Source organism: Fulmarus glacialis, unplaced genomic scaffold, assembly GCF_000690835.1.
Source record: "Fulmarus glacialis isolate BGI_N327 unplaced genomic scaffold, ASM69083v1 scaffold15383, whole genome shotgun sequence".
Classification (NCBI taxonomy): domain Eukaryota; kingdom Metazoa; phylum Chordata; class Aves; order Procellariiformes; family Procellariidae; genus Fulmarus; species Fulmarus glacialis.
The window spans coordinates 16,944-36,151 of NW_009201189.1; the positions used below are offsets into that span (position 1 = coordinate 16,944).

The 19,208-nt window shown below is 37.3% G+C and overlaps 1 protein-coding gene across 2 annotated transcripts in view; it reads right to left on the reverse strand.

Annotated features, from left to right (window-relative positions):
• Window positions 1–3,255: 3,255 nt before the first annotated feature.
• The window catches only part of AP1S2 (adaptor-related protein complex 1, sigma 2 subunit), a 30,999-nt gene continuing 15,046 nt past the window's right edge, over window positions 3,256–19,208 (reverse strand). The window contains exon 4 of one of the 2 annotated variants that reach the window (XM_009573859.1): window positions 3,256–4,001. In XM_009573859.1, coding sequence (XP_009572154.1) covers window positions 3,954–4,001 — 48 coding nt within the window. In that variant the 3' untranslated portion in view covers window positions 3,256–3,953. Of the gene's footprint in view, window positions 4,002–15,565; window positions 15,760–19,208 lie in introns of those variants that run through there. The other variant, XM_009573860.1, reaches the window with a different exon arrangement.

The window sequence follows — 19,208 nt, forward strand, 5'->3', positions numbered from 1 at the left end:
TATGCATGGTTTTGTGTTTCCTTATTAGCCGAGTGAGCTATTTATTCTGAAGAGACAAAGAGACTAGAAGTTCTTAAATGTTAAGCTTAATTCTTTTTTTTTCCAAAGGGGAGAAGCCCCAGAAGAACACAGAAAGGATTTAAATTTGCAAGGAATAGCTTGTTCTCGCTGCGTGTTATTCTGCGTATTCCACATAAAAGGACCTTATAAAGTGAATTAATATTGGCCAACTTTTGTTTTGTTTTGTTTTTAATGACTGCTTAAAAGCAGTGGCTTTCAAAATTCTTTTTTTCTGTTGTGAATTCTGCAAGGATCACTGAGGTTCTTTAGAGCAATTATGAAAGCAGGCAGTTGGGGCGGCAGCGGGGCCCCCCACAAGGCCGCTCATGTCACAGTCGGGCTGGAGAGCAGGCGCTGCGCCTGCCCTTCTCCTGCGGGAGGAAGAACGCAGCCGAGCCGGGCAGCGAGATTGCATTTTTCCAGTGGCAGAAGGGGAATAACAACAGCCTGGTGGGACCTCCTGTAAGCACAGGCAGTAGGTATCACTGCCCAGCAGCACGTAGGCAGCTGGGAACCAGGCTGGCCCCCTCGCAGCAGCGTGCCCTTGAGTGCTGGCTGGCGGCTGCTTCTGTGCGATTGCGCTTTCTGCCTGTCCGCGGAGCAGGCAACCACCATCACGGGGGGTGAGAAGGGGTAGGGAGGCTTTCGTTTGTTATGGAGGGGAACAAACACACGCGAAAAGGCCTTTCCTCTCTGGCCCTTCCCTTGCTTATAGGGCAGGTGGTCTGAAATGCGTCCTCAGGAACTTCCCAGCTTTATGTCCTTTGATGACAGCATGTCTTTCTCAGATTCGGTGTATCAGAAACTGCCCTGAAGTTTACCAGTGACATTCCTGTGCGCTAAGTAACATTTTTTTCAAAAGAAATGCAAGAGCCTGCTTAAAGATGCTATTGCGTCCTGTACTGGATCAGCACTTCTTACAAAACAGGAAAGTCTATGCTAGTTAATAACTTAAAAGCTTAATTTACTTTCTTACATCATCTAAAGAGTGCAGCAGATTTTGCTTTCAGGTTCATTGTAATTAAAAGAAACCCCTATTATTCCACATATCCTTCTATTCAGCACTGGTGTATCAGCTGAATTCAGTATCTATCTCTGATTTAAAAAAAGAGAGATGACACTGGCAAGTTACACTGCAGTGAACTATGAGACCAATTACAAAGCAAGCCATACAAGCATAACCCATGGCACGCCGTAACTTAACAAAGGCAGCCACAGGGTGACCGTCGTCATGGCGTGAACTCAAAAGGCACAGCAGATGTTTCGGAAGGCCTCTTCAAGTTAAAGACTAAGATTCAGTGATGAAGTTGAAGACACTGAAGCCAACAATCACTTGCCTAAACAATCCAGAAATTCTAATTGATTCTTTCGATTCCCCCCGCCCCTTCCCCATAAGATACGAAATTTAAATGCCCTAAGATGGTAAGTTTTCCCCATGCTTTTGCTGGTAACATCGACCAGTTCAGTTCTTTTAGAAAGCTGAGGAACAGGTTCATCTGAGAAATTTTTGGTTGAGACTAGGATTGTGAACGTTGCATTGACTTGCTCATAATTCCACTTAAGGAACTGAATACTGAGTTTGTATTATCCAGAACCCTTTCTCAATCAACATGTGGTTTGTTTTAATTTTCAAATGAAGTGGCACTAACGCATCAATTTAACATCCACTTTAATAAATTTCATGTTTAATGTGGTAAGCCTTCCAAAAACTTGCTAATTTATTGCTTTCTGTACAATTTAAATGGATGTAAATAACTAATCTTGGACACAGTATACTCATATTTTTTAATAAAGTGCTCAAGAACAGGTTAAGCACTGTAATAAAATTTCCCTTTTTTTTAAGCTAGCACTGAGTAGCCTCTTCTTTCCTCTGCAAAAACCAGAACTAATTACATATAAACACAAAGCAATGGTGTAAAAATGGACATTTATTACAACTAAACCAATGTGACAGACAGAGGTCAAACAGTTTATTTGTCACAATCACAACAAAGCTTAATCCAGCCAAGCACATACAAGTGACAGTGTAAACTTTAAAAACATGTTTAATACATAGAAAATTGCTTCGGGTTTGACTTAAATTAAGGTAATTTTACCGCTTCCATCTCCCACGCAGGGTCATTCTGCTACCACTCTAACCTCATCTATCCCAACGCATCATGCACTGGGGAAATGGCACACCACTGCTTTCGCATGCCCTAGGTCACGAACAGTCTGTAGCCATGGGATATGTTTGAATCCCAGAAAGGGCCTAAGTAGACAAATGCTAACACAGGCTCCACCCTGGTGTGCAGACCCACCCCTGCCCCGGGGGGCCCTTCTGCTGCCACAGGCATTTATACCAGGATCTGGAACAGGGGACTCGCGAGTGGCAACGCTGAGCCTTTCCTGGCGGGTTAAATTTAACCCAGATCGCATCACGCCCACAGCCCAGCTCTCCAGACAGCTGTGTAAATGCTTCCGCTAGCAGCGCGTGACTGCTTCCAGCAACAACGCCAAAGCTAAGTTCTGTGACAACCTGGCACTACTTACTCAAGTGAACACGCCAAAACATTGACTCCCAGAGTGAGGTTACTGGGGAGGGAGGGGAGGGGGACAGCCCCACCTTTTCGGGGACCACGCAGACACACAGCAGAACCTGGCTACTCCAAAGTGTGGCACTACGAACCGCAAAAGCATACGTAACTCGAATTTCCTCAAGTGAAACAGGTTTAGTTTATAATTACTGAAAGTCTGCTAAAAGTGTCAAAATATTACTTGGTGTCACTTTACATGATTTGCAGTGAATCTACTGTACAAATCTAATATTTAAAAGCTCTCACTGCAAATTAGTTGGTTCAACTGTATGTCACACAGGAGTTTCATAAGGGACGTGTCACATGTTAAAGGTGTAAGTCAAGAAAAGCAGTTAAAATGACATTGACACTTAGTGTGGGGTTTTTTTTTTAAAGGTACCTATATACCCATTAGAGCATAACTATAAAACACCAATAAATACAAACTAATTTGTAGAGTTTGGAAGAAAATAATAAAATTCCCTTTTGTAAAGCTCCTTCTTTCCCATCTTCAAAAGTATCCACTTTTCATTATGCACCTCTCTATACAGTCAGAAAGCCTACCTCCCTTCTTGTGTTTATGTTCAGAGCAAGCTAATATCAGATCTAAAAATAGTTGGTTTTTTTTTTTTTTTCTTTTTTTTTACACTACATGCATTCCCTTTTTAGTAGAGTAACTTGCACAGTTTTGCTCAAGGTAGCTACGCTTAAATACACCTTCATTTCTAGTGAATTGATCACTTTGCAGTTTTCTTGCAAAATGCAGTATCACCTTAACAGTTTTTACCAGTTTGATATGCAGATCCTAACAGGATTCTTTGGTATAATGACAAATTCAGTAGTAAACAGGTATTTCCAATCTTTATGCATCAACTGAAATAAGCAGAATTATCACAAGTGATGACTAAAATGTAGATGAACAAAAGTCTTTGGTTGCATAAACACAATTTCTACACCATAACATTTCATATTTGGAGTTGTCCATGTAGTTTCTTTTCATTTAGATATGCTATGTCATAATGATACACTTATTTCCTGAAATCAAGTTTGCTTATAAAAAACAGTACACTCATTGAAGTCAAATGCAATCTTCCTACAAATGCAGTGAAAGGAGACACTGAGTCAACTTAAATCTAATTCCCTTTCATTTATGATTTTTGGACTTTAGTCTCTTGTTCCCTTTTCAAAGGAGTACTTTTCTTGTGGGCTTGAATGAAGCAGCTTAGCAAAACAGTAATACTGACAAACAGCATCTTACACCATTAGCTAAAGATTACAATGAAGGCAGTGAACATTTACAGTATGAAACACTGAGATGTCATCAGCTGAAGTGAAGATTTATGTCAATCCAATTTCTTCAAGTACACTACGTGGGGTCTCTGCTTCCTATGGAGGGAAAATTTGAGACAGTGGTGAATGGACCCTGTGCTTCCATTGAACAGTACCATACATGAGTTAGTATGAAAGATGCTTAATTAAAAAAGAAAAGCTGAAAGACATGAAAATATAAAAGTACTGCAATTTGCAAACATGGTATTAGCTGCACTTTTCAAAGAGCTGTTAATTAGATTGTCATGGTTCACAGGAATAGCTGGTAGATTTTATTGCCCTTAAGTGCAATAAAAATAAAGCAATTCAGAGCTACCAGCAGGGAACAAATCACAACCCAGTAAACAGAGATATGAATTGGGAAGGGATGGGGAAGCATCTTGCAATGGAGTCAGTGATTTTTATGGTGAATTGTTTCATGGGTCTCAAAAATCTGTTAGGGAAGAACGAATACATGGATGAATGAAATGACTGATGCAACTAAGATACAGTATCCCTTAAGCTCTGTATAAAGAGCCTAGATTTATTACACCAGTCCCATGCTTAGTTCATAAAACCAGGTCAAGGGTCCTTGGTACACCTGGTGTCAATAAACTGACCCCTACAGAAGCAGGGGAATTGCCAGGATTGGAATTACATTACTCCACACCAGCCACAAAGTTTTAGGTTAATTCTAATCTTAAAAAGCTTTGTTTAGATTCAGAGCAAGTTGTTTAGTACAAAATTCCAGAGGGTTATCATCAGTTTTGTATTCATTATTCCTATAGCATCTGAAAAGAAATAGTAGGTTAATTAGAAACATTAGGCTGTCCTTTTCCATTAATTATTAACAATACCACAGTAAATAGAAAGGGATACTGTGTCCTTATGGAAACAAACTGTTTTAGTATCCAAAGCATGAATAAACTTACTTTAGCATCCTAAAACAAGATACGTCGTGAAGCAGAAAAAAAAGCAGATAATAGTTAAGGCAGCAAACAAATTATTTTTCAACTGCTTTCTAAATATTTATTAAAAAAATTTGTCAGTAAAATACATAATTAAACGCCTTAAATCTTGCAAATAACACCGGAACATTGTCTCTATCAACCTTGACTATGTAGCACAAAATGATCCAGTTTACAATCCTCATTCAGTTCATGTATAAGGTGATTTAGTATCGAAGGAACAAGCTATGGTATTTTAAAGGCAACTTCATGTGAAAGTAAGTTGGTGCTTGGAACAGGCCACCTCTGAGCACTTCGAGATGGCTTCCAAAATCCAGCAGCAAATAAGAAATTGCAAGAAAAAGGCAAGTTAAAACTGGAAACAAGATACTCAGTATATTAGTGTTTTTTTTCTCACTGATGCAGTATTTAAATATTCTTGGAACTGCAGTGACCTTGATAAAGCCAGACAGGATGGCAGGATTAAAGATTTACGTGTGTATTTTAACACAAATCCCCCAAAAGGAGACACTGATTGAAGAAAAGGCTATGTAGCATTTTTAATATAATCTGTCGCATTATACTCCCAGATTACTTTGTTGCATTCATTTTAGAGGTCATGTGTCTCCCCTATCCACCAACTTAAAAGCATTTTACACAAAAAAATCCTACATTCTTAACTACAGCAAAAGAACTCGAACAAAGTATTCTCACAGAATATAACTTCTCAAGCATTTCAGGGTCTTGAAAATATTTGTAATAAAACAACTTTTCACAGTTTTAAATTGATTAGACAGCAGTGGACACTTACAGTTACCCAGTGGTGAAACAGGTACTAAGTTACCTGAAAAAAAAGTTGCTCAATAGCTATGAAGAAATACAATGCACTGCTGCTACTATCTTTAGAGCAGCTTAGTATTATTGTCTCCACTGCCAATTCAAAGTTGTAGGTAATTTTCACCAGGCATACACTTAAATAAAGATTAAATTTCTTCAAGTAAATCAAGGTCATTGGATAACAATGAATTTAAAGCAATGTATTTCAAGGACATTGGCTACTTGTCCACAGATACCTCACCAGTAAAACTCAGTAAGGTTTTAATTTTTTAATACTACAGCAGTAACCTTGAGGTGCATATCAACAATATAAATTCAAAAGGAACACCTAAAGGCTAATGTATTTTGCTAGAGGAATAATTTCATCAATTACAACTTTTAAGAAACAAATAGAATGAATTATATTATGTTTTGTTCACATTATTTGTTTCAGGAAGTGTCAAACATTTTATCCAATTGTTATGGAAAACATTCTGCAGTATTATACACGACCTGCAGCTCAGAAGCACCCAAGGCAAACAATGCAAATTTGAAATATACCAGAACACAGATGAGGAAAAAAAGTAATTCACATGAGACAAAAGTGCATGCAATACTTTATTTCAAACATGCCAGGAAAGCTAATTCATTACCTAGTCATTTAGAAGCAAGCAGCTGTATACAGATAACAAGAAAAACAGCATCTCATTACAGCTCAATGCACAGCATTTTAAGCCATCAGGCATGAAATAATGCAGGCTAAAGCAGCATTAACCAGACATTCAAATACATTGTTAATGTCTTACAGAAAAAAGGCAAACTGGGAAATGGAAAACCACTCCTATGATCTTGTTTTCTAAGATTTCAGAATGCTGCAAGTCCAATCCAAATCTTTAGTCTAATCCCCTCAATCTCCCATTTTTATGTCAGTTCAAGACTTGAAAGGTAGTGCATTACCACATATAGTACATCGAACTAGGTGGCTGTGGTTAATCTCAGTAACCACCTCCTTGCTAATTACATTTAAACAATTTTCAAAAACAGCATTGGTTTTAGGTTACAAATTATTCTCTTCTACTAGGCAAACAGAGGATGCGACACATGCTCTCTCACTCTGCCCACACTTTTTAATTGAAAGGTACTTATCATATTAATCCTCGTGGCATATTCTCCGATATACAAGGTAGCCTGCATATAAAACTGGAAATGCCAATTGAAGGAGACATATTTCAAGTATGCTGTTAATGGACTTAAAAAAAAATCTTTCCAACCCTAACCATTTGTAAAGCAATGAACTTGTTCTCTCCTTCAGCAGCAGCAATTGTTCAACTACTCACAAGAGTGTTTTGAACATTTAAATGCAAGTGTTGTAACTTCAGATTTATGTAAGTCGTTCTCTTTGCCCTGATGAATTCTGCCTTCCTCCTCTTTATAAGGTAAGTCACACTATCATGCCAGTCTCAGAAAATGATACCAGTATGTGCATCTTTAATTAAAGATGCAAGGTCTGTGTAGAATTGTGTGTAACATCATTTAATACGTGTGTGTATACACATTTCACATACTACTATTCTTTCACTAGTTTCTCCATAAATATTAACTTCATCTACAGGTTTTAAGTATATGTTTAAATACCACCACAACTTATTTGAAAGATAAACACAGGTCAAGTAATGTTATAGTCTAGGTGCTGCAGTATATAGATGTTTAGCTCAGAAAATTCTACAGAACTTTTAAGCATAAGACTTCAAGCTTACACACAATAAAAAAGTTAAACCATATGCCAGAAGCACAAGTTCTGTTGAAATGAGACATATGAAGAGACAACACTGTAAAACAGAGGGGGAAGAGGAAAGTACAACAGCAGAGAATGGTTGTGGTATTCTATTAGATTCAAGATGACTGGATTCACCAAGCTGATGATAATGTTCTGCCATGAGTAAGTCACAGGTCTATCTCCTCTGAAATTCTGCATGCATGATGAATGAAGCCATTTAGTATACTGGGACATTAAAGTATTCATGACGTGGCTACAAAAGAAATGTACATATTCTTACACATAATAGAAAGGTGGACAAATATGCAAGAAAACAAACAGATTATCTCACTATTGTATCTCTGACATGAAAAGGACATTTGATACAAAAATACAATATTGTATTTTTGACTACTCTAGACCTCTGGGGCGGGGGGAGGGCAGGGAGAACCATCCTTTTACCCCGCCCATACTTGCTTGCTGGGTCCAGCAACATACAGGACAACTTCACTAATTATAATAATTAATCATTATTTTTATACACTATAATCATAATTAGTGTATCACGTAAGCTCAGAGTTTCTTCTCAGCCAAAAATTGTTTGAAGCCGAGATACTGTTCCAGAGGTGGACCACCCTATATATTTGCTCTACTCTAGCCTCTTTGGTAGACATTGACTATCGGCTACTGTCAGAGTCAGGGCACTCGGCTAAGTGGACTTTTGACATCACCTAACATATCTGCTCTGATAAACACACATTGGTAACAGGCCTCTAGAACACAGTTGTGAGCAGAACCATGCCAGGGTAAGTACAGCAGTGGCATTACTTGTGACAAAAACTATCTATCGAAGAGTGCCTGTTTAAAAAATGGTAGGTATCTGAGACACCTCTCACAGCAGTCAAAGTTTGCTTTTGAATTATGATGAACTTAATACTCTTTTATATTATTAGCATGAACGTTAGTATACAATTTATTGAAAGATGAGTTAGAGAGCAAGCAATACACAATTTTTTTATTAAAATCAGTGCCCTGAAGACAGATGAGGATATTTTTAATGGAGTAATAGCAATTTAGGAGTATCAGCCCCATATATGCCCATTACACATCTTCGGGGGGGAGGGAGGGGAGGGGGGAGAGCACAAAACACAACTCTCTGCGTATCAGCTACCACCTTTCATGATGTACCAATTAAAATCTTCAATCTATTTTAGTATCCCACCCCCCAAAATTATAAAGTCTTCTAACAGAACTGAGAAAGTTCCCATAACTTCTAAACCTAACAATTTCCTCTGTGCCATCTCAGTTTATTCACACATTCAAGCTTGTATATTTTTAAATTCTAATCTCCAATTACAAAAAAGCACAACAAAAATATCCTAGAAGCTTTACAGGATTTATACTGCTTTTCAGTAATCTGAATATTATTCCATAGTAGTTAAAATTGTTCTGAACAAGCCAACTACAAATCCAGTAGTTCTTAAAATAATAGTACCTATAGCTCAGTAACAGTTGCAAGTAAGTTGTATGAAGTCTGCTGTGATTTTTGGTAGAACTCAGAAGAATTTGGTGTATAACAGAGAATTACAAATGTGAATTTTAACTCTTAAAACCTCTCTTACTGCTTAAGTCAAGTGTCAGCCTACATTAAAAACAAAATGCTGGGGCATATTCCTAATTGGAAAAGGAATTGCATGATGGTGGTATACAGTAGTAGCCCCAAGGAGTAGAAGCTTTGACTAAAAAGAAAATACTAACTCTAGAACTACTGGAGCCTCCACAGACAAAAAAACCCCAGGGAGGTACTTATGGAAAACTTGTTTTACTTAACTGCTGGCATGATTTAGATTCATGAAGACAACTGAAAAACAGGCGCATTGTAACAATCTCAAATGCCCGATTTTTACAGTTTCATATTTTCAGTTTTTACCTGGAACATATATGCACACATGTGACTGTGATTCTCCTCCTCCTTGAAAAAAAACCTCATGCCTTCCAGCATTTCACCCTTGGAAACCTGGAGCCATCAAAATTGGTGTTTTCACTGAAATCCCTGCCAAATCTTATATAATGGATTTCTCCTTAATTTTACAATAGCTCTCTGGACAGAAAGAAGAATGAGAGCAACTCATTTTCTAGCACTCACGAGGTTTATTACCATTCACTGTTGTTGTGTTCAAAGATTATCCCAGGCTGCATACATTCTTTAGCACACTCTTTGGCCTGGAAACACTGACCATGTTCCCTTTTACACAACTGGTATCAACAAACAAGGACATGGAAGTGTTCATTTCATGTTTATCCATTTGTTACCTTTCAGTACTTTCCAAACTTCCTCTCTGCCACACACACACAGGGTATTCCCCGCCCTGTCCATATTTTCAATGGTTTATAACTTGAGGAATTAACCATCTTCAATTCAAAAATCCTGGTACACAAAATTAGATGATTGACTCAAATTACTGTTATGGGGTTAGTGTCTCATCTTGACAGAAACTTATTATCTACTGATAAGGCAAGATAAATTGTCAGATAACAATAGGAAGAAAGTGATTATTTTGCTCCTGGCGGCTTTTTAGTTACAGAACATGTAAACACCACCTGCAAATAGACTAGCAATAAACTGACATTGTAGAGGTGAATCTAAAAGATTAAATAGAAGACAACAGTAACTGAGATATGAAGCAATAACACAGCAATATTGTGAGATGGAAAACACTGCAGTTTCAGTGAGACCTCTGTACCCCACTGAGGACATCTGAGACCATCATGCACAGAGGGTCTGGCACTGTGGGCAGCCTGACAAACAGAAAAGAAACTAAAGTTTTGACAAATTATTTGCCATTACAGAACTACAATATCTCACAAGCTCCAACTATGACTTATTAGATTTTTTTACTGTGTTCCTTGCCACATTGTCTCCAGAGCAGTTAGCCTGCTAGGCTGAATACCAGAAAAGACAATTTGGGGGAAAGGACAGATGTTAACTTCTACAATCAGTATCTAGACTACCTTGCCTTCCTTCTGTGGGACTCTGCGCAACATGTCCTTACGATAGCTAGCTATCTGGATCTAATGAGTTTATAAATGAGTTGATCTAGCAGCTAGGGAAGAGGCAATGGTATCCTTACAGCACAATACAATGGCAAACTAACATGAAATACCACCTCTGAAAAATCATCACTTACTTAAAAATTGGGATGTAAATTGTTTATATGACTTTAACACATAGGTCTTAGATCCTAGATTTGCCAAAGCAGTAATAGCTCTACAATACAAGCTGCATATTGCAATTCCACAATGTTTTAAAGTTACTAGAATCCATCTTTTTCAAACTGACATCTGTGTTTACAACTCATTTTAAAAAGCTAATAATACTCTCTGAAATTGTCAGCTCTAGTCATTAGAGATTTTTAAATTAGAAAAATGGTAGCGTTGATTTGAGTCAACAGAACCATTTAGCTAGCCCAACCCAACTGACATTTTTCTCAGCCAACTTTGTCATGACCCAACCTAATTAAAAATCATAATCAAACTAAAATTAGAAGGGACTTCATTTAATCCAGTCCCTCTGGATTAAATACAGCATACCTGTAACATTCCTGAGAGATATTTAATCTGCTAAAAGCATCCAGTGATGGAAACTTTTTAATGCCCCCCCAGGCAATCTACTTAAATGCTTCATTATCGTCACCACTGGAAAATTTGCCTAACATCTACTTTGAAATTATTTTCTTGCTGCAATTTAAGCTATTTTATGTCTGTAGTGGACAAGAAAATAGTCTATTTCCTCAGGCAAGAAAGAGACAAATTATTTATGCCTACACCAAACTGACTCAAGTTCAATGTTTTGCAATGCTGCCATTTTACTGACAACATCACACAGCAGTGATGTAGACTTCATGAATACTTGGCACGCCTTCTTTTTCAGGGAAAGTTTGCTTAGGTTTTTGTTTTAATTACTTTCCCATCAAAACCAGCACAAAGCCATGTTAAACTGCTGGCAAAAATTACAACTGCTACCTTTTGATAAAGGCTTGGCTTTTTTCCCCCCCAGCTTTTAAACAAACCCCAAGCCAGAACAACAGACAAGATGCAGGACCATGGAGTGCACAGCAGTTTGGGAACAATCCTACAGAAGCAGGCTATGGGGAAAAGAGAGAGGAGGGATGAGGGTTTTAGAAACATGAAGTTCTTACAGTAGGAAGAGATTAACATTTAACAAGCGCTTCTTTAGCAATGCTTCAGAAGCAATTATTTGTATACTCTACTTCGAGTCTTTATTAGGAAAGATTTCTAATGAAAGGCTGCTTTAGGAAATTGCTGCTGTTCACTTGCCTTTTCAGGGATTTCAAAATAGTAGAGTATCTGTTTCCCAATCTTTGGATAGCTAACTATTCAGAAACTCCCATTACATGGTTATTGGGAAAATTCTACTTTACTTTCAAAGGAGAGCAAAGCGTTTTCTCAGAGAACCTAGACACACCCATGAGGTCTTGAAGGTGTTCAAAAGACAAGTATTAACTATGATGCTGTTCAAAAAAAAAAAAGAACAATCCTACATCAATGCCAACTCCATTCCAAGATCTTCTCTGCAGCTTCCTATACAGAGAGGACAAAAAAGAAATCTTCAAGACTGGTGCAAATTAGTCAACACAACACTCGGCTAGAGACTGAAACAGCAACAGTCGCCATGCAAGTGTTATTCAGCAAAACATCCTAGCGTATGTATACACTTTGGCTCTAAAACAACACCTCAACAGACCAGAGCAGAAGGATATGACGCAAGATCAGCAGTGGCCTGCCTGCCTCCCTCTCAAAAGCAGAAGTAAAAATATCAGTGGAAACTTCATGTGCTGTAACTGGATAACAGTGGGTGCTTCCTGCTTCTTAGTTGCTATTCCGATCTGCTGGATCAGAGGTGATAGTCGCTCCAGGAGGCAGTGCTTTATACCTGCCAATCAGTTGCTACACAATGAGCTATGAAGAACTGACAGTCTCATCTTTAACGGTTAGGATGGTCCTAAGCACCCACTGGAGGCTCCGCTTCCCCACCACAAAAACACAAATGCTTTAAGCAAATAACTACTGCTGAATACTTTGTATTGTGAAGCCAGAGCCAAAATTACTGCAAATCACTGAATTCTCTATCAGATAATCCCACTGTGTCTGTATGTTTGGCAGTTTGCCAATCTATGCACATAAGGATTCATTAATGTTTTCTTCCATTTTCTTCCAGCACTGCAGCTACAGGTTTTCATTACTTATTCCCCTTTGCTTAAGGAACCATTTCTTAAACTGCAGGGCTGTATCTTTGAAGGGATGACCAGAATATACTGCTGTAAGAAGCCAGGTCACATCCAATATCATTCAGCTCCCATGGCAATAGCATTTAAGCACTCCCCTTCCTTCCCGTTCCTGCAGCACTTTGCCTTCTTACAGTTGTTTGGACAAATGTTTGCAGGGCCAATTTGTAAACACAGAAGAGGGAAGCTGCTGACCATGTTTTTAGAAATGAGCAATTTAAATTAGATCAGTTTAAATGGATCTGAAATCCAGTTCTAGAATGGTTATATAAATAGTTTCTCTGGCACAAAGGAAAGAGGGAGGAAAAGGACAACCAAAAACTCCCCTAAGTTAATACTGCAGCTGAAGCTCCTTGCCACACTCTTATAACTCAGGCCAACAGCAGGGGTGCAGCATAAGGCAGCTAAATTAGAACTTGCCTAACTATGCTAGCTGACTTGGGGGTTCACAGCAGACATGAGTCAAGACAAGATATGTGGGGAACACTGACTTTTTAAAACGCTTAGATACACTGAGAATTGTTAAAAATAAAATGTGATTTAAGCTACACTTATTAGCTTTAGCAAACATCGTGGCTGCCAGCAAAAGCAGCTGCTTTTTACTTCCCTTTTCAATGCCACTGCTTTCCTCATCCTGGCACTTCACTCATGCTCCCCTGCATATTCTCAGATTTTAGCTAGCAAGCTAGGAGCCACATAATCACAGGGCAAGCGGATCAACACCAGTGCCGCAACAAAGGCGGCAGAAGGAATGGATCTGGCCTTCTCAACAAGAGTCACTGTCAGCATGGTTTTAGGTGATGAGGAAACTGCACCCTGACTCAAGACCATGATTTCACCACCTGTAAACTGCTCTTGATAGAAAGCATAAGTTCTATTCAGTAGAACTTGAGTGTACAATAAAAAGATTTCACCCTATCTAGTTGTATACCACTTAGGTTTTTCAACATTATACAAGGCTTACCTTAAATTTAACTGAATTCTGCATGGAATAGACTACTACCGAATATGTGGCTTTTTACACTTGCCATACAGAACTCAACACCCTAGTTTACAAGCAAATCTCTCTGAAACAGCCCTCAAAAAAACAAATTCTACTCATTTAGTGCTTGTTTATGCTTGATAGAGTAACACAGATCAAGTAATTTGAAGTTGTAAAACCTATTAGTTAAGTATCAGGTTAATCCAAGCACAGAAGCTATATGAGTCAAACTCCTCCCCTTGCCCAAAGACAACCTTCTTTACCTCAGGAGATCTTTCTTTACCACAGATGATTTTCATTCCTATATAAAAGCTGCAGTTCCTTCCAGCAGGCAAACTATCCCCATCTCTTACTATGTGCAACCATTTATCTGTCCCTCTCCACTGACCCCAGCAGATGCTATCCCCATTTCTCCATATTCTGTGGAGTCATGACAACCGTGTAAATTAAGCTCTGTACACGGTGACTATTCCTTCACTCCTTCCAGGGAACAGTACAGGCCAGGAAGAAGCATCCATGGGCATCTGATAATGCCACCGTTTAAATTAATGGGGACAAAGCACATTTCTTCAACTAAAACTGTGCCCATACATAGAATTCATCAGGGACACACTGTAGACAAGTAAACTGGAGTCACCCAGAATTCTATAAGCCTGAGCTTGCACGTTCCAGAATTGGTCTTCGTAGCCATCTAAAACAACCAAAAAGATTAAGACTCCTAAGTAAAAGCTCTATGCTTAGCCTAGGTCCCAAACAATATAAATACTTTCAAAAGTTTTAATCACAAGGAAACTTTTACAGTCGCAGTATTAATACTAACCTCACCATGAGAATCCCACTCTTCATACATGAACTTGTTATCATGAAGAGGAGAGAAAAAGCAATAAACATGGGGAAAAAACTGTGGAAAAAATCAAGCTTGAGCATTTAGGTTTTCTTACCGTTGTTTTAGAACATGTCCAAACTCATATAAGAAATTCTATTTTGAACAAATGACTTGTTGGCCACCCTAATTCTACAGGTCTAATACGCAAGCAGGTTATTAGCTACTCCTCTCTCCCCAACACAGATCAACAGCTGTATTGTATACTAGGTAACTTAAATGGTAAAAATACCCATACACCAACAGTGAATTTGATTTTGAACATGTTACAAAATATTTTTGTCTATTATAATAATTCTCTTTTGTCTGAAAACTAAATCCTGATATTTATAAAGCTGCATATGAAATTAGATCTATTACTGCAGTTCTTCCACATTACAAAAGCCAATTTGTTTACTGAACTACTTGTTTATCATGATATCAAATAAGCAGCAGACTAATTAAGTTTTCTCCAGCAAATCATTTTCATGTGTGTTTTAAACTTGCCTTATGTAAAATAAAATCTTACCTTTAATAGTAGGACTGCCACAATGTATTCCACTTATGCTTTGGACAAAAATATGTTGCAATGCACTATATATGCAAATAAGCTTTGTTCTGTCATGCAGCATCCGGCACTTGATATACAGTCAATTGCAGCAGCACCCAGTCTTTTTAGGGCCCATTTTCTTTGCACAGCAGATGTAAACAGCTTATTTTCCAGTAAATACACATTTACATGGGTTGATTGTAAGTAAACAAAGCCAAACATCTGTTTAGTTATTAGTTTTGGTATCCATTTCTCTAACAACTTGCATTATCCCACTTAATTATCAACACCAAAGAAAGCTAGTAGAAGTCAGACACCTCAAGTTGATGCGGTTAGTACAAAAAAGGAAAATAAAAGGGAACACTCAAAGCACTCTTCAAAGACCATCATGCAAGTGTTGCAGAAAGTTAAGCCCATCACCCATTTTCTGTTTACCCTTGCAAGGACTTAATTACACGTGCAGCAGTCTTTCCATAGCACCCGTTTAATCCATGCCACCAAAATGGTAAACTTGGTAGTTACCAATCATTTAGATGGGGGTCAAAAAGGCTAATGCCTTAGATTGCTCTTAATCATAAGATATCCTCAGACAAACCTCCCCAGTCTTCATTCTGGCTCTACAAACACAAAATCAAGCAGCAGTGAAAATGTAATATCAACTACTTAATTAAAAAACAAAACAAAACAACACCCACCCAATTATTTACAGCTTATTTCTATTTAAAACAAAAGTTAGAAAATATTCTAAACTATATACAAAAGTAAATTCAGTTATTCACTCAAACGTGTTTCAGCTATTGTTACTCTTTAAGTCAATAAAATTTTATTAGGTCCTATTAAAAGTCCGCTGTTAAGAAAGCAAACAAAAATGCATCAGTAAAAAACATCTGTTCAAAGACTCCAAGTAGGTGCATCAAAAAACCTCTTAAGTTTATTTTTCATTTCTTAACAAGATAAAGAGTATTAATACCTTAAAAGAATAAGTAATAAGTTCTAGAGAGTTTTTTTAGAAAGCTTCACCTGTGCTTGAAGGAATATTAATTCAAATTTTCTTTTTTTTTTAAAAAGAGAACTTAAGATCAGTTGTTCATTATTATAACAGATTGAGAGCATAATAGAATAGGAGGCTACTAAATTTACATATATTTAATTCAGTGACTAAGTTTCACACAGTATTATTACTAACATTGATACCAACGGAAGGGAAATAAGAGTTTAATTCAACTTATCTATCTACCATCCCTGAAGTAATTTAAACCATTTAATTCAAGAGCTATGTAATCGTATTTACTATTAAGTTATCATTGTTACTTGCTGAGCTGTATGTGAGAAGCCAGTCATATTCACGTAGTAATGCTTGGTGCAAAAAGTTGGACATTTTCACTTTAATCCATCTGTTAATCAAACATACTTAGATTTCGCAAAGAATTGTGAACAACAGGTCTTCTCAGACCTTTTTTTTTGCCTTTTTACAATCAAATTTTCAGCGTAAGATTTAAAATATATACACTTTTAATGCATCTTGATATCCATCACCAGAACTACTACTGTTGCTAGACAGCTTGGCAACAAAAAACATAGCTTCTCCCTTAAAAATAACAAATAAAAGCCCCAAAACACATACCAGCAATGTGCCTGACATCTGTACAACACACAGATAAGATCACAAAGAAATGAGAATCTAAAAACTGAACACAATGGGATGCCTCCTAGGGCCATTTATATTCTTTTCACCTACTATTCTGTGGTGCTCTAAAACCATCTTCACAGGTAGTGAGAATTTTAGGAAAGGGTAGTAGCGCTGCATCATGACACATCACCTCAGACAATTCTCAGACACCAGAGTAAAAATGGAATTTTCTCCTCACTATCTCAAGGTTCAAACATTAACACTGCTCTTTTCAGCATTCTGCCAGATTCAGGGAACATGTTCTATTAAAATGCAGATTAATGTGCTCATTCAGAAAGAGCATCTAATTTTGAAGATAAGATACTCCTTACCGTCAAGCAGTCTTCTGCAATTGTTCATTGAATTTACTATGTTTATTGACCAAAAGCATGCGACTAAGCTCCTGAAACAGCTATGGCATATGCAGCAGTGCTAAAATTTTCATTGTATCACCCTGACGCAGTGCTTCTACAGAAAGCAACAGAATAATGTCTCTGGAGAAAAATCTATCAGTTTAGTGTACAGATAATAAATATACCCTTAATAGAATTATAATCTATGAGGAGTTCCGTGTACTGTTAATATACCCTCAACAGTTCTAGAAGAATTGCTTATATCAATGAATGATCAACTTCATAGGTAGTTTTGAGAAGTGGATGTTGTTGATTAGTATTGGAATTCACATCAGAGAGGGTACTGAATAGTCATCAGACAGCAAGGACTTAACCTATACTAATTTGTCTTACTTACAATTGAAACTTCCTAATGTTTCAATTTGCAAAGCTGATTGAATGCATACTTAAGACTTATATGAAGACTCCTTCCTCACAACTTGTTGAGTCTTAAGAACTTCTAATCAGCATTTTGATTTCTTTAATAGAATAAGATTACTCACATCTTACATGCATACGTACTAAACAAAAGCGGAAAAAAGGAGAATATTATGGAGACAGATTTACTAAAATGATATTTTAAAGGTCTGAACAAAAGCTGCTCAGGTGAAAAGCAGACTGCTTTGTATCATTTTCAATTCATAAAGCCAAGGATAGATTAAGATTTGACAACGTTTCTGGAAAGACAACTGAATTTCTAAAGCATTTAGAAATCCCAGCCTGCAAATCTATGATAAGTTCTAATCATCAAGACACATACAGAAGAAACTTCACAAAGAACATTAAGACACTGAACTGCATTTTTCCGAAAAGAATCGAGACTTACATACAGACCAGTAAAATATTTAAGTTACCAGGAAAAAAAGCAGTCTGAGAATGGGAAGGGGGTGAAGTATGACACAGTAACTTCCTGGACACTCAACAACAGTTTTTCAAGAAGACATTTAAATCTGAAAAGGTTAACTTCCCCTTCCTCCATTCCTACTTGGGAGAAAAACAGAGATGAAGGTTCTACTATTCATTTTCTGGACCACTTCCTATTGCTTTAAACAGAAGAGTATGACTTGGTAAGTATTTGCAGGAAAGCCTACTCCACATACAAGGAGGACAGTTCAAAAGTATCTATTAAAAATATGGAAACACCTTTGATATCAAGGTTTACAGACCTGTCTGCTACTATTAAATTTACTATTAAATTTAGTTGTCTTCAGAGGTTTGTTCCAAAGAGAAGTGATGTTCCTATGATTCCTGATCATGTGAATTCTTACAGTTCATTCCATCTAAAGTCCAGCTGAATTTATATTAGGTATTTATGAAGCTATGATGACTTAAAAAATTGTTGGCAGGTTTCCTGATCACAGGTATTCTTACAGTTCATTCCATCTAAAGTCCAGCTGAATTTATGTTAGGTATTTATGAAGCTATGACGACTTCTTAAAAAACTGTTGGCAGGTTTTATCAGTGATTTTATAAACTCAATAGTCTATAGTACAGTCAATGACACGCAAGATAGCCATAAACATACATATATATATATATATAAAGTCAGAAATGCATAAAATCTAGAAAGATTTTAAGTCACTTTTCACTTGAACAGAATGCTACGAAAAGCAAAGCAATTAACACAAAACATACACAAAGAATAGATGATAGCATGACAAGGCTTGGAACTTTAACTGACACGTTTGGAAATACCACACTTGCACAGTTCCACACAATCAAACACTTCGTAACTTTAGCATCTCCTTGCTCTCTATCCTACAAACGCTGAATTTAAGAAGCAGTGTAGTTTTTATGACCACAAAAATAACCCATACCATAACTGAACAACAAATAAACAAATTTTTCTAAGACAAGGTGCAAATAAATTCTTCCAAAGGGAAGCATATTATATATACAATGTTACAGAGCACAAATGTAATCAAGCATGTATACAAGGCCTACTTCATTCAACCATCTGTTCAATTGATGTGGGAAAATGAACACAAAAGCAACTGACCTCTTC